The sequence below is a fragment of the Pecten maximus genome, chromosome 14 (genome assembly GCF_902652985.1).
Source record: "Pecten maximus chromosome 14, xPecMax1.1, whole genome shotgun sequence".
Classification (NCBI taxonomy): domain Eukaryota; kingdom Metazoa; phylum Mollusca; class Bivalvia; order Pectinida; family Pectinidae; genus Pecten; species Pecten maximus.
In genome coordinates, this window is record NC_047028.1 from 31,822,484 (window position 1) to 31,840,269 (window position 17,786).

At 34.6% G+C, this 17,786-nt stretch overlaps 1 protein-coding gene across 2 annotated transcripts; it reads left to right on the top strand.

Annotated features, from left to right (window-relative positions):
- The first annotated feature begins 482 nt into the window (after positions 1-482).
- On the top strand, positions 483-17,570 carry LOC117342167. Of its 2 annotated transcripts, XR_004535754.1 has the most exons (8): positions 483-611; positions 4,500-4,643; positions 6,024-6,121; positions 6,493-6,598; positions 6,819-6,984; positions 8,031-8,228; positions 15,439-16,118; positions 16,462-17,570. XR_004535754.1 is itself a non-coding variant. In XM_033904179.1 (7 exons), exons 1-7 carry the CDS (start codon positions 600-602, stop codon positions 15,672-15,674), a joined length of 960 nt encoding a protein of 319 aa, XP_033760070.1. In that variant the 5' UTR covers positions 483-599; the 3' UTR covers positions 15,675-16,151. The 2 variants fall into 2 exon arrangements, 1 of the variants encoding a protein (XP_033760070.1); XM_033904179.1 differs by lacking the exon at positions 16,462-17,570 and having other exon boundaries at positions 15,439-16,151.
- Positions 17,571-17,786: the final 216 nt, after the last annotated feature.

Here is a 17,786-nt window from a genome sequence, read left to right on the forward strand (position 1 = left end):
TGATAATATGAAGTTAGCAATCAATGCGAGATTTGAATTCGATAAAAAAAATAGCACATTTCCTTTTTTTTTTTTTTTTTTTTTTTTTTACATGTTAATGATTTTAATATGTTTAATAAGAGATCACATGTGATACATTGTATGTATGTCTCTGGTTTAATATTGTCTGACTTATTAAGCCTAACCAGAGACCTATATACTAATTTTTTAGTATATAATTATCTTGCAGAGACTTGTATATTAGGTATTATACGTCCCTGGTATCTGCCCTAACTATTTGAATATATGTTTTTTGTTTTATGTTTTATTTCATCCGGGATAGAATTTTCAATTAGTTTTTTACATAAAATAATAAGTGTGATATGAAGTGCACAAGAAGTTGAATTTATATCTGAGATTTTTTGAAGATCAATTCTTTGCTGAGAAAGGAATCTGTCGTGATTTTAAGTGCCTTAATTCCGGATTTCTGGTAACCGACAGTTCCTGCTTTACATGCCACACTAAACATCCGGCTGACACTATTTTGTCGGTGTTACAGATGCTGAAAGAGAAGTAGGCCTATAAAACGTTTGATTGAGAGGTCCTACATTTATTGGATAATGGATGCCCATGTAAGTCAGTAACTACTTCAAAATGAAAGACAAATTTATGGTTTAATGAGACTGAGTAGCTACTGCGAGAGTTGTAGCGTGATGTTATTTGACAGCTGTTTTACATGTAGGCCTACTGTTAGTACTAACACAGACACAGTATACTGTTTGACACTTTAGAAAAGTGCTCCAGCGAATTGTCTGTCTCACTGAGTCATTCAATTTGGTGTTAATCGGGTTAAATGTGTTTCGCACTAATAAACTGACATCACATCCCTCCGCAAAGACGGACATCTCACTACAGACCCAACCGTAAAAGCAAACATCCTCAATCATGAATTTCAAGCCGCATTCACAACAGAACACAACAACAATATACCAGATAAAGGACCATCGCCACACCCCACCATGCCACAAATCCACATTACACGCAACGGAGTAGACAAATTACTAGGAAACATAAATCCCCACAAAGCAACAGGACCTGACCAAATACACGGCAAAATTCTTAAACAACTCAAAGACCCCATAGCACCCATACTCACAAAAATCTTCAACACTTCACTCAGCTCAGGGACACTACCACATGACTGGAAACACGCAAATGTAAACCCTATATACAAGAAAGGAGACAAACACAACCCCACTAACTACCGTCCAATCTCACTCACCTGCATCGCATGCAAAATCATGGAACACATCATCACAAGTGCAACAATGAAACATCTAGAGGACAACAACATACTCTACAACCTCCAACACGGCTTTCGCTCCTCAAGATCATGTGAAACACAACTCGCCACATTCATACACGACCTAACACTAAATAACAATACAAACAAACAGACAGACATTGTCATAATGGACTTTGCCAAAGCATTTGACAAAGTCCCACACAAACGCCTCCAGTACAAACTCAAATACTACGGAATTACAGGGAACACACTCACATGGATTACAGACTTTCTGACACACCGCACCCAAACAGTATTACTTGAAGGGAAACAATCGGACAAAGTCCAAGTCACCTCAGGAGTACCTCAAGGAACCTGCTTGGGCCCCATACTTTTCCTCATATACATCAACGACCTACCAGACTACATCAAACACAGCACTCTCAGACTCTTCGCCGACGATAGCATCATCTACAAGACAATCCAGAACATAGACGACGCACACAAATTACAACAAGACATAAACGCAGCAGGACAGTGGGAACAAGACTGGCTCATGAAATTTCACCCAAACAAATGCAATATCATATCCACCTCAAACAAACGCACCAAAACAACATATAACTACAAACTACACGACCACACACTGCAACAAGTCGACGCCAGCAAATACTTAGGACTCACATTACAGAAAAACCTCAAATGGGATACACACATCAATAACATCACTGCAAACGCCAACAGATCACTGGGCTTCCTAAAACGCAACCTGAAAATAAACTCTCAACATATAAAAGAACATGCATACAAAGCCCTAGTGAGACCCAAACTAGAATACTGCTCTTCCATATGGGACCCGCACAACACAAACCAAATCAATCAAATAGAAAAAATTCAACGCAGAGCAGCACGATACGTACAAAACAGATACCACAACACAAGTTCAGTACAAGACATGATGGACAAACTCAACTGGCCCACACTTCAAACACGTAGACTCAAGACCAGACTCATACTTTTATACAAAATCATTCACCATCATGTCGCAATAGACCCACACGGCATCATGCACCCAGCTGACCCTAGGACAAGGCAAACACACCCCTACACATTCAGACACCTATCTGCCACCAATGACACATATAAATACTCCTTTTTCCCACACACAATAACGCAATGGAACCTCCTCCCGGTGGCAGCAGTACAATGCACTACACTAGAGATCTTCAAGGCACATATACAAAATGCAGCCCTTGATGATCTCAAACACACACCATAAACACACCACCAAATGCTTTTATCTTATAGTTTCCACTAAAAAAAAATTTAAAAAAAAAACCTCTCACTGTACCCAAATCCCTGCACCTTTTCTTTTAAGAGCATTGGCAACGCCTCCCATTAGAGATCTTCAAGGCACATATACAAAATGCAGCCCTTGATGATCTCAAACACACACCATAAACACACCACCAAATGCTTTTATCTTATAGTTTCCACTAAAAAAAATTTTAAAAAAAACCCCTCTCACTGTACCCAAATCCCTGCACCTTTTCTTTTAAGAGCATTGGCAACGCCTCCCATTAGCCGTAATCGTCATTTTTGACGGAGGCTGAATGACAAAAGAAGAAGAAGAAAATGTTAGGGCGAAAGGCCAAGCGTTGTTTGGTATTTTCTTTTAATTTTGGACTTTCATCAGGTCGGGGAGAAGTCCTGATTTTACTATTATAGTGGTATTCCACTATAATAGCGATATATAGCTATATAAACAGCAGCAAATTGAAGCATTTCCACCAGAAAAGGCATACCTGACAAAAAACGAGGGTCGGTAGGTACATAATCCATGTCCTTGGACAATGGTTGTTACGATAACTGTGTTAAAAGTGAAATTCCACCTGTGCATTTTCCTGTAAAATTTCCTGTTTTGTAACGGGAAATTGCAATTTCTGTTTCATTTGCCTATTTCTTGATATATAATTCATCTGAACGTCACAACAATCTGTATATACTTTCACGTAATTTTCCCAATCCAAACAGAGCCGCTGCAACCGGAAGGGAAGTAACGCAACATTTTTTTCTTTTTTTCCCCCGACGCTGGAGATGATAACAATCATTCTGATCTATTAGAGTTACTTCCCTTTTTCCGTTCGGTTATTATAGAGATTGAAAAACGGCGAATTCACAGAAAAATGCACAGGTGAAATTTTAATTTTATTGCCGTATTGTAACAACCAAGCACGTGGATTATGTACCTATTATCAAATACAAAGCTTTTCATTTGTTTTTTGCTTTAAAGACCACTTTTGTATTTACCGAAACCACCATTTTCAATCAGAGCGGTTACCGGAATGAAGCCTGGAAATGTAATTAATCATGTTTGTGTGTCTTTGAGTGCTATTTTTGTGGATTTAATGACAGATTCATGAGAAAGAGGTATCAACATGATACCGTTATACACCTAAACATAATTTAGCGGTTTGATATAATCAATATCTGACTTTGAAAATTTGACATTCTGCGCAGTGTAAATCCACCTTAATTAGTATTTAGAGGTTACACGGCACCGATCATTTCTCGCCGTGTTATCCTCTAACATTGTTGGAGTACCTATTGCACGGCCATCTTGGAATTATGGGTCATGTAATTGTATTGTGTACTGTGATAATGATGTCAGACTGCAAATTCTCAAGGTACTCTTTTGGAAATATATTCACGAAAATGCTTATAACCATTATAGCTTATGTCCAAGATCGGCACATTGGTTTAACCCATACTACCCCTTACAAGAAAATAACATGGATATTATCTGTAACCATCCAGGAATGCACAGTTATTTTTAAAAAGTTAGAATTGTCTTTAATTCCTGTGTCACCATATATTATTGCAGTAAGTGTAAAATTCTTTTCTGTTACAACATAAAATGTTTTTATAAATACGTCGTAATAGACTAAAGTACATTTGTATGGCTACCTCAGCTGGGGTCTCTGGTCCTGTATTTTCTTGCTTAATTAAAGAATCCACATTAGGAGAAAGTCGTCAACACTAGCGTCATATACATTTTATGTACAGCTTAGAAAAGTAGTTAGAAAATCTAACATATTCAGTTTACAATTGACACTGATTTGTATAGTGAAAACATCGAATACATTACTGATAATTAGTAGAAGACAAAGTGTGACTTAATTTGGTTGAAAGTTTAAATGTGATGTTAATATAGTTCCGTTCTTTTTATCTGTAGTCTCAGGAAGTATATCTGAAGAAACGACTTCAGGGCTTTCTGGGAGAGATGCTTAAAATGGGTACTTTGAAAGGCTTCAAACACTTCGCAACATACATGAGAGGAAGGGAAGAGATGGTGATCAGTATTGTGAACGAACCACAGGTAATGATCTTTACAGGGTGTTTTCTACTTAGGCGTTTTAGGGCGGATAATGGGTCCCATTCCCAATTGAAATTATTTCATATTTAAACTAAATTCCCCATAATCTGCAGCATATATATACTCCTGAAAAAAATCTTTGCAATTCACCAATTCCATTCTTAAAATTAAGCAAAAAGAGTTCAATCCATACTGTTTTATATTCTTATTACATTAATATTCAACTTGTGTTTAAGATTTATCACATAACCAACCTTTTATAATTCTCCATAAAATATTTTTGTATTTGTCAGAACTATCTAGTGTTATATATATCCTGGAGTGTTTTTCATTGACTGTATCAGTCAGAAAATCAATAGTGACATCATAATATGGATAATGACATTACATTATGAATTGAAAATGGCTCACCAAAGTGGCTTCCTCCATTTGATTATGTCCTCCGTGGATATCTTCTCGAAATTTAATTTTTGTTTGCCAATTAGGCTCACCAAGTCAAAAACTTCAGACTCGTATAATAAAATCTTGCATGAAATGAAAACTCCATTTCAGATCCTATTTATACTTCACACAATAAAAAATTCCATTCCCAATGCTTTACACAATTTTAAGATTTTACACAAAATTTTCTGACCACTTTTCATAAGATTTTACATAATATTCCTACAATTTTACACAAGACTTTACACATCATTCCCAACTTTTTACACAAGATTTTACACAAAATATTCAGATTTGCATAGGTAATATTACTAAGATAAAGTGGACCAGCAGAAATATGTGTTTGCCAAGGAGTTAGATCACCAGTAAAAGTGTAACAGAGCGCATGATTAATTATATTTAAATCACTGCCTCCGCTAGGGATCGAACCCGGGACCTCTGGCTTACTAGTCTTACGCTCAACCGATTGAGTTAAAGAGAAGATCTCTCTAGCCGAGCGGTATATTGCGGCTAGTGTTTACCAGGGTTACATACTCCCCCTCCAGGAAAGAACTCGTCCTCGAGATTCCAGGGGTAACAGCGATGCTTTCGCAAGCAGCGATGAGTATCATTCCCGAGTCCCTACATGGGCGCAAATGTAACAGAGCACATGATTAATTAAATATAAATCACTGCCTCCGCTAGGGATCGAACCCGGGACCTCTGGCTTACTAGTCTTACGCTAAACCGATCAAGCTAAAGAGAAGATCTCTCTAGCCGAGAGGTATATTGCGGCTAGTATTTACCAGGGTTACATAAGCAAGCTTAATGAATAGCTTTAGAGGTGTTATAATGGCACTTACAGATTTTTTTTTTTCAGTTTGAGTCATTTACATTTATGTACATGTTTTATACCTGTGATGCCATAGTGATATATATGTGCTTTTTCATTATTACTATCAGACCACTCATCACACATATGTGTCAGAGTCTAGTGGAACAGGGTTTAGCTCTCCAGACAGAAGTGGCAGTCTCACTTCACAAAACCTTCCTTATGATAAGTGAGTAGGATTTGTTTTCAGGTTTAAACTTTTGTAATTTTTCACCATATAATTAAGATTTGTCCAACCATCTTTGTCTTTGTATCAGTACCTAGTATGCCTTACAATAGTTGTTTAAAAATGATATTGATTTATTGTCATTTGAATAGAAATAATTATATAATCATATATGTACTGAACTGACTTTACAGCTGAGCTGCAAGGAAAATTATGCTGTGGAAATCTAATTTAATGTGCATGAATTATCATTTTACTTTATTTCATTCATTCCTTTCATACTTATACATTGCACAGTCATACAATCATAATTTGAATGGGATTAGGAAACAGGTATTGAACATATATTAATCCTTGTGTATGATTTGTTCCAGACGTTCTCTGTTAATCTCAATGAGATCACAGATGAATTTGAGTACAGCTCCTACAGGTATTGGTCTACCCCCAGCTTCACCTAGTGATCAGGAAATACAGATTGGGGTAAGTTCTTCTGTTGTAGGTAAGACTATCGGAATGATTTTTGTTTTTCACATCTATTTGTAAAAAAAATACTGGAAAAGTATACATGTCTGTAATTTGATTTAATATGAAACCACATAAACTTTGAGTCTTGTATGTACCATTGGTACAATTAATTTTTTTAAACCCTTTAGAAAAATCCATAAAATCCAATAATTTCTTCTTTTCACTTTCTTTAAAGGGAGATAACTCCACCCTCTTCCTGGTGGCAGGTTATGCCCGATACTGCTGTCCCTATGTTTGGGTAAGATCTAACCATGAACGACTCATCAAACTGACTGGGGACTCTGCTAATGATAAGGACTGTCCACTCAAGCTCAAGACCACAAATACATGGAAAGACTCGGGTATATATTGTAGATAGCAAAGGGAGATAATCATATTGAAGTGTTTTTCATGTAGACTGTTTTTTTTTATCTGACTGCAGAATTGAAAAAAAATCTAAGGAAAAACATACACCGGTACCAGTATAAAGTATGTAGCCAGAAGAATCTTGCATATTTTTAAATGCATTCTCATGTTATGGTTTCAACATGGGAAAATATTTGTCCTTAGTTGTAGTAATTTTGGATGTTAAGGCAAAAGAGCTAGAAAAAGTCTCATGTACTGAAACACAGTTTGAAGTTGTTTTTTTTTTAATGAACTTGAGTCTTAACACTTATTGATTTGTTTGCTATAACCCTTGAAATATTATTGTTGAGGTGCCTAGGAGTCAATTATAACCCTTGAAATATTATTGTTGAGGTGCCTAGGAGTCAATGTCTGAATCTTTAAAAACAGGTTAAAAAGATGAACAGTGGGGATAGTAAAAATTCAAAATGTTTATTTCTGGATGTAGATGTCATGAGAAGCCATATAAAGATCAGACCAATGACAACCTTTGTGACAGTGGTTGCTGTAAAACAATGAAGATTGATTGTGTGATGATACTATATTTATATTTACTTCATTGTTATACTGTTATCTTAACTTGTGTCATATTTGTATATATATTTGATGCATGGCCATATATTGTAAACTAGACATTGTCTAAATATGTAACCCTGGTTTAAAAACAGATGTTATCATTATTATTGAAAATTTAAAAAGGGAGGCTGCTACTGTAATCATTGTAGTATTAAGTTATCCTCATCAAAGACCTTTTAGTTATTAAAGATATGAACAAAGGTGATAAATTGCTATCTCACTTCACAAAATAAACCCATACATGAAAAGTGAGTAAAAATTTGTTTTCATTTTGTAATTTGTGTTATTAGAATCACCATTCCAGATTGAGTTTTGTCCAAATTGTAAATCATCCATGCATATTTGGCTTTTTGTACTATCAATTTGTACAGGTAATGCTGTACTCACTTTGAATAATAGGAGAACATTATTTGTCTTTTTGTTTCAGATTTTAATGTATGGGATATAGTGGCAGAACTAGTGAAGCTGTGTTGTTACCCTGCCCCCACCAACCCTTATGAGATTGACTTTGACTACTTTGACAGCTTAACCCTCCCTGAGCAGGTGTTGGCTACAGCAGCAATGTGTCACTTTCTACAGAAGGTCTTTGTCCATGTACCGGACGATAAAGCTTATATCAGTAAAGGTATGTTCTGTTAGGAGGCATGTCTTCCATTCAATTAAGGATTGAATCTTGATTTGGTCGATTTCATTGGGTCATGAATTGAGTTGCTCTTGAGACAAATTGAAGCAGTTCATGCTGAATTTGTCTCAAGAGCAACCCAATTCATGACCCCATGAGATCGACCAAATTAAGATTCAATCCTTATATTTCAAATGTTTTTTTTTCGAATAAAAAAGTCGCTAGACACTAATGTCTCGAAGCTTGTGCAAGTCCAAATGCGGAAAAGCCAGAGGAGTTCCGGATTGTGCATGTCTAGTCGGTCGAGTAAAATAGTCCGCCATTTTAGGATTAAAAAACAGCATTATTTTGTCAAAATAGAAGTATTTAGCATATCTGGTCTTTCATAAAATACAAGAATACATTATGAATTTGATAATTTTAATAATTATTCCATGTTTATAACGACAATGTAGAAAAAGTGAATTCGTTCTACGGAAGGATTTTGTCTAGGTATTCATACGCACTGATAAATGTTAATCTGGTCAAATTCATGAGCAAATGAAACAGATTAAGTTTGGTGGTTTCATTGAGTCCAACTTGAGTAGAAATTGAAATATTATATATTGAAACAATTTTTATTGTGAGATTACATTATAAGTACCCTATCAGGAACCAAGCAGAAGAGGGGGAGGGTGCTGTAGCTTAATTTGTATTGTGTTCTTCTGTCTGTCCTTCTGTTCTTCTGCACTTTAGCTTCTTCAGCTTTTATATCCTATACTACAGTTAGAACATTGGTTAAGTATCCACTTTTATATCCTATACTACAGTTAGAACATTGGTTAAGTATCCACTTTTATATCCTATATTACAGTTAGAACATTGGTTAAGTATCCACTTTTATATTCTATACTACAGTTAGAACATTGGTTAAGTATCCACTTTTATATCCTATACTACAGTTAGAACATTGGTTAAGTATCCACTTTTATATCCTATACTACAGTTAGAACATTGGTTAAGTATCCACTTTTATATTCTATACTACAGTTACAACATTGGTTAAGTTTCCACTTTTATATCCTATACTTCAGTTAGAACATTGGTTAAGTATCCACTTTTATATTCTATACTACAGTTAGAACATTGGTTAAGTATCCACTTTTATATCCTATACTACAGTTAGAACATTGGTTAAGTATCCACTTTTATATCCTATACTACAGTTAGACCATTGGTTAAGTATCCACTTTTATATCCTATACTACAGTTAGAACATTGGTTAAGTATCCACTTTTATATCCTATACTACAGTTAGAACATTGGTTAAGTATCCACTTTTATATCCTATACTACAGTTATAACATTGGTTAAGTATCCACTTTTATATTCTATACTTCAGTTAGAACATTGGTTAAGTATCCACTTTTATATTCTATACTTCAGTTAGAACATTGGTTAAGTATCCACTTTTATATTCTATACTACAGTTAGAACATTGGTTAAGTATCCACTTTTATATCCTATACTACAGTTATAACATTGGTTAAGTATCCACTTTTATATTCTATACTTCAGTTAGAACATTGGTTAAGTATCCACTTTTATATTCTATACTTCAGTTAGAACATTGGTTAAGTATCCACTTTTATATTCTATACTACAGTTAGAACATTGGTTAAGTATCCACTTTTATATCCTATACTACAGTTAGAACATTGGTTAAGTATCCACTTTTATATCCTATACTACAGTTAGAACATTGGTTAAGTATCCACTTTTATATCCTATACTACAGTTAGAACATTGGTTAAGTATCCACTTTTATATCCTATACTACAGTTAGAACGTTGGTTAAGTATCCACTTTTATATCCTATACTACAGTTAGAACATTGGTTAAGTATCCACTTTTATATCCTATACTACAGTTAGAACATTGGTTAAGTATCCACTTTTATATCCTATACTACAGTTAGAACATTGGTTAAGTATCCACTTTTATATCCTATACTACAGTTAGAACATTGGTTAAGTATCCACTTTTATATCCTATACTACAGTTAGAACATTGGTTAAGTATCCACTTTTATATCCTATACTACAGTTAGAACATTGGTTAAGTATCCACTTTTATATTCTATACTACAGTTAGAACATTGGTTAAGTATCCACTTTTATATCCTATACTACAGTACGTTAGAACATTGGTTAAGTATCCACTTTTATATCCTATACTACAGTTAGAACATTGGTTAAGTATCCACTTTTATATCCTATACTACAGTTAGAACATTGGTTAAGTATCCACTTTTATATTCTATACTACAGTTAGAACATTGGTTAAGTATCCACTTTTATATCCTATACTACAGTAAGAACATTGGTTAAGTATCAACTTTTATATCCTATACTACAGTTAGAACATTGGTTAAGTATCCACTTTTATATCCTATACTACAGTTAGAACATTGGTTAAGTATCCACTTTTATATCCTATACTACAGTTAGAACATTGGTTAAGTATCCACTTTTATATTCTATACTACAGTTAGAACATTGGTTAAGTATCCACTTTTATATCCTATACTACAGTTAGAACATTGGTTAAGTATCCACTTTTATATCCTATACTACAGTTAGAACATTGGTTAAGTATCCACTTTTATATCCTATACTACAGTTAGAACATTGGTTAAGTATCCACTTTTATATCCTATACTACAGTTAGAACATTGGTTAAGTATCCACTTTTATATCCTATACTACAGTTAGAACATTGGTTAAGTATCCACTTTTATATCCTATACTACAGTTAGAACATTGGTTAAGTATCCACTTTTATATCCTATACTACAGTTAGAACATTGGTTAAGTATCCACTTTTATATCCTATACTACAGTTAGAACATTGGTTAAGTATCCACTTTTATATCCTATACTACAGTTAGAACATTGGTTAAGTATCCACTTTTATATCCTATACTACAGTTAGAACATTGGTTAAGTATCCACTTTTATATCCTATACTACAGTTAGAACATTGGTTAAGTATCCACTTTTATATCCTATACTACAGTTAGAACATTGGTTAAGTATCCACTTTTATATTCTATACTACAGTTAGAACATTGGTTAAGTATCCACTTTTATATCCTATACTACAGTTAGAACATTGGTTAAGTATCCACTTTTATATCCTATACTACAGTTAGAACATTGGTTAAGTATCCACTTTTATATCCTATACTACAGTTAGAACATTGGTTAAGTTTCCACTTTTATATCCTATACTACAGTTAGAACATTGGTTAAGTATCCACTTTTATATCCTATACTACAGTTAGAACATTGGTTAAGTATCCACTTTTATATCCTATACTACAGTTAGAACATTGGTTAAGTATCCACTTTTATATCCTATACTACAGTTAGAACATTGGTTAAGTATCCACTTTTATATCCTATACTACAGTTGGAACATTGGTTAAGTATCCACTTTTATATTCTATACTACAGTTGGAACATTGGTTAAGTATCCACTTTTATATCCTATACTACAGTTAGAACATTGGTTAAGTATCCACTTTTATAGCCTATACTACAGTTAGAACATTGGTTAAGTATCCACTTTTATATCCTATACTACAGTAAGAACATTGGTTAAGTATCCACTTTTATATCCTATACTACAGTTAGAACATTGGTTAAGTATCCACTTTTATATTCTATACTACAGTTAGAACATTGGTTAAGTATCCACTTTTATATTCTATACTACAGTTAGAACATTGGTTAAGTATCCACTTTTATATTCTATACTACAGTTAGAACATTGGTTAAGTATCCACTTTTATAGCCTATACTACAGTTAGAACATTGGTTAAATATCCACTTTTATATCCTATACTACAGTTAGAACATTGGTTAAGTATACACTTTCATATTCTATACTACAGTTAGAACATTGGTTAAGTTTCCACTTTTATATTCTATACTACAGTTAGAACATTGGTAAGTATCCACTTTTATATCCTATACTACAGTTAGAACATTGGTTAAGTATCCACTTTTATATCCTATACTACAGTTAGAACATTGGTTAAGTATCCACTTTTATATCCTATACTACAGTTATAACATTGGTTAAGTATCCACTTTTATATCCTATATTACAGTTAGAACATTGGTTAAGTATCCACTTTTATATCCTATACTACAGTTAGAACATTGGTTAAGTATACACTTTCATATTCTATACTACAGTTAGAACATTGGTTAAGTTTCCACTTTTATATTCTATACTACAGTTAGAACATTGGTAAAGTATCCACTTTTATATCCTATACTACAGTTAGAACATTGGTTAAGTATCCACTTTTATATCCTATACTACAGTTAGAACATTGGTTAAGTATCCACTTTTATATCCTATACTACAGTTATAACATTGGTTAAGTATCCACTTTTATATCCTATATTACAGTTAGAACATTGGTTAAGTATCCACTTTTATATCCTATACTACAGTTAGAACATTGGTTAAGTTTCCACTTTTATATCCTATACTACAGTTAGAACATTGGTTAAGTATCCACTTTGATATCCTATACTACAGTTAGAACATTGGTTAAGTTTCCACTTTTATATTCTATACTACAGTTAGAACATTGGTAAAGTATCCACTTTTATATCCTATACTACAGTTAGAACATTGGTTAAGTATCCACTTTTATATCCTATACTACAGTTAGAACATTGGTTAAGTATCCACTTTTATATCCTATACTACAGTTAGAACATTGGTTAAGTATCCACTTTTATATCCTATACTACAGTTAGAACATTGGTTAAGTATCCACTTTTATATTCTATACTACAGTTAGAACATTGGTAAAGTATCCACTTTTATATCCTATACTACAGTTAGAACATTGGTTAAGTATCCACTTTTATATCCTATACTACAGTTAGAACATTGGTTAAGTATCCACTTTTATATTCTATACTACAGTTAGAACATTGGTAAAGTATCCACTTTTATATCCTATACTACAGTTAGAACATTGGTTAAGTATCCACTTTTATATCCTATACTACAGTTAGAACATTGGTTAAGTATCCACTTTTATATCCTATACTACAGTTAGAACATTGGTTAAATATCCACTTTTATATCCTATACTACAGTTAGAACATTGGTTAAGTATACACTTTCATATTCTATACTAGTTAGAACATTGGTTAAGTATCCATTTTTATATCCTATACTACAGTTAGAACATTGGTTAAGTATCCACTTTTATATCCTATACTACAGTTAGAACATTGGTTAAGTATCCACTTTTATATCCTATACTACAGTTAGAACATTGGTTAAGTATCCACTTTTATATCCTATACTACAGTTAGAACATTGGTTAAGTATCCACTTTGATATCCTATACTACAGTTAGAACATTGGTTAAGTATCCACTTTTATATCCTATACTACAGTTAGAACATTGGTTAAGTATCCACTTTTATATCCTATACTACAGTTAGAACATTGGTTAAGTATCCACTTTTATATCCTATACTACAGTTAGAACATTGGTTAAGTATCCACTTTTATATCCTATACTACAGTTAGAACATTGGTTAAGTATCCACTTTTATATCCTATACTACAGTTAGAACATTGGTTAAGTATACACTTTCATATTCTATACTAGTTAGAACATTGGTTAAGTATCCACTTTTATATCCTATACTACAGTTAGAACATTGGTTAAGTATCCACTTTTATATCCTATACTACAGTTAGAACATTGGTTAAGTATCCACTTTTATATCCTATACTACAGTTAGAACATTGGTTAAGTATCCACTTTTATATCCTATACTACAGTTGGAACTTTGGTTAAGTTTCATCTATTGAAACTGAAAACAGCTATTTCAGGCACCCTAACCCTAACCTGCACTCGATGACTTTCTGAACAGCCAGGAAAAGGAGTTATATAATAGTGGCATTGAGGCCCTTTAACACCACTGGCTAAAGTGTATAGATACTGAAGGGGATAATGTTGAAAAATAATACAATATGTCTGGCAAAATTCAAATCCTTCAATATGAGGCTCACAACTGATCAATCAGCCCTTGTACTAATGATACTAGTATACATGTATAGTTCTTTATAGAATTATACCTACAAACACGATGATACTTTGATGAGTGAACGTACAAAACACATCTTTTGGTATATCATCTTAAGAATCAATTACATGTCTATAAGGGTCAACAGGCACGGATTATGGGATAGAAGACCTTATACCCTTTTAACTTAAAATGATAAATTTGAATGATTGACAGATTAATCACAGTAATGGACAGCATGTTTAATTGTCCCATGTTCCTTTTTGGGAGACCAATAAGGGAGATTGATGATTATTTCAAGGGAGTTTTGCCTAAAATAAGGGAGATTTGTGCGCGACATGAATATCAACATTTTTATTCAATTTTAAAGCAATAAACTAATTTTGAAAGTGATAAAGATTAAAGAATATTTATATTTATTTTGGATAATAATCATATTGTATATACAAACAACAAAAAGTTGTATAAGGTAAAAAATGCAATAAGTATACATTCAGATTCTGATGATATGAAATTATTTTTTGAATTTTTTTTTTATCTAACAAAAAGTTTTGCAGCCTGTTTAGAAAAAATCTAAATCTAAATTGAGTGCTAGCTGAACAGTTTGTATGTGGATACTTACCTGATGTTCTTACTGTATTTGTCACTAAAACTTCATACTTACACCTGAGTTCACCTATATAAAGTGGGAGTGTCCTATACCAAAAGTAGGTCACTTTGACCTACAGTACATCAAGGAAATATATTGTTTGGGCTCTATTTCTCACTCTACTTGTTACTTGAACTTCATACATTGGACACGGTTCAACCTAGGTGAATCAGTAAATCATATATCATAATGTATTAAAAGTTGGTCCCTGTCATGTGATAGATTTTGACCTTTGGACTAACTATCCACTCTAAATTGTCATTGATAAATTCATTTTTTGTAAAGAAAGACTGAAAATGGCATGCTTCTATATCCTCTCACATATTTCATATAATTTTAGTAGTTAAACTCTGAAATTTCAGTAACAATATTGAATATGAAATTTTGTCATTATTTTGCCCTCTGTTTTATAAATCCTGTCAATTATGGATTATCAAATATTTTCTTTCAGTTTTTGAAGAAATTCAGCTCCTTACAAAGTTGCACTTTAGTGCTCTACAGAAGCTTGCCAAATCAGGAGGAATACCTATATTGAATCAGCACCTACAGGCCTCCAGTCGTCGACAGCACAGAACTAGTGGATCATCAGTGTCTTCTCGGCAGCGGTACCCTAGTGATGGGTCCAAGTATTGGGGCGGGCAGCAGGCGCAGGCACCGGCCCGGGGGTATACCTACAGTCAGTACTAAAGAGGTGGTACAACTAAAGTCGGCACTAAAGGATGGACACCTATCTGACTTGGGAAGGTGACCGGGGATTAATGGATGGACACCTATCGGACTTGGGAAGGTGACCGGGGATTAATGGATGGACACCAATCTGACTTGGGAAGGTGACCGGGGATTAATGGATGGACACCAATCTGACTTGGGAAGGTGACCGGGGATTAATGGATGGACACCAATCTGACTTGGGAAGGTGACCGGGGATTAATGGATGGACACCAATCTGACTTGGGAAAGTGACCGGGGATTAATGGATGGACACCAATCAGACTTAGGAAGGTGACCGGGGATTAATGGATGGACACCTATCTGACTTGGGAAGGTGACCGGGGATTAATGGATGGACACCAATCTGACTTGGGAAGGTGACCGGGGATTAATGGATGGACACCAATCTAACTTGGGAAGGTGACCAGGGATTAATGGATGGACACCCAATCATGACTTAGGAAGGTGACGGGGATTAATGGATGGACACCAATCTGACTTGGGAAGGTGACCGGGAATTAATGGATGGACACCAATCTGACTTGGGAAGGTGACCGGGGATTATGGATGGACACCAATCTAACTTGGGAAGGTGACCAGGGATTAATGGATGGACACCAATCTGACTTGGGAAGGTGACCGGGGATTAATGGATGGACACCAATCTGACTTGGGAAGGTGACCGGGAATTAATGGATGGACACCAATCTGACTTGGGAAGGTGACCGGGGATTAATGGATTGACACCTATCGGACTTAGAAGGTGACCGGGGATTAATGGATGGACACCTATCTGACTTGGGAAGGTGACCGGGGATTAATGGATGGACACCTATCTGACTTGGGAAGGTGACCGGGAATTAATGGATGGACACCAATCCACGTGATTACAGTCTGTATTAATGGATGGACAACATGAATTGCAGTAGACATAGGTGGACTTATCACCTGACATGGGCTTTACTGTGGATTTGCTCAATAGAGAATGAGGATTATTCTAGGTCATAGGTCTATAAGTATATGTTTCAGGTTTGATCAGAAAGAAACCAACATTTCTAATATTCAGAGTCCCAGGACAATAAAATCTGGTAATGGTAGTATGTAGATTAGTCCACAATGCATTGTACTTTATTGGTGGGAATAGGTTAACAAAATAGTAGGGCGTGTGATAGACCTCAAAGTAGTAAAACTAATACAATCTAACATGGGTCTGTTCTGTGGACAGGGATATCTCTACCCGAGTGTAAGAGTTTGCCAGCTGTCAGTACAAGGCTTGCCGAGTACTGGCCAGCCAAACTCTTACACGAGGGTTGAGATATCCTTGTTCGCGTAACAGATCCATGTTTGATTATTTTTCTCACATACTTGCAAGCAAATGTAATGTTTTTATGAAAGTTTATCATCGCTCCATCTACAATGCTTCTTGGAATGTGCATCAAAATTGATGACATCATCATTTGTGACATAGTTACTCAACATAAAATGATGACGTTACGTTATAGTAAGCAGCGTCATATAGTGTGTGTCAGCTGTCTTTACCCCACTGTATGAGATTGATTTATCTTTTCCCTAGCAGCTGCGGGATAACCCTACGAGTATGTGAAAAAAACAGGGTATGTCGGAGGTATGATATACAGTGATTGTAGTTGTGTTTTGTGTATAGTCTGATGTCCAATTTTTCACATTTTGTGAAGATGTAAGATGTAGACAAGTGAGTTAGATGAATCTGTTGAAATTAAGTGACTTGTATCTGGGGTATACATGTAGGTATGTATGATATACATGTACTGCTTTGCAGTTTGCATATGTTGTATACAGATACAAGTACATTATATATGATTTAACCAGTGGTAAAATGTGTGTAATTGTTAAGAGGTTTCTTCTCTGTCTTGTAAGTATGTCGTATGTACATAACACCCAAGATTGTCAGCACACCAGTGGCTTCATTCAGTGAGGAATGTCTTTTAAACTTGACACAATGATAAAGGACTCTAATTTCTTAGGACAAGTTTTAGTTTCAGGGTTGATGGGTCAAGGTCACCATTGCTATCTTTAGAATATCCTTGTCAGCGCTAATGACTTCGTTCC

Bases quoted from the DNA above. Each gene is read 5' to 3' on its own strand.
- LOC117342167 (XM_033904179.1), top strand. The intron at 6,122-6,492 runs GTGAGTAGGATT...GATTTGTTCCAG, and splicing joins CAAAACCTTCCTTATGATAA to ACGTTCTCTGTTAATCTCAA. The intron at 6,599-6,818 runs GTAAGTTCTTCT...CTTTCTTTAAAG, and splicing joins ATCAGGAAATACAGATTGGG to GGAGATAACTCCACCCTCTT.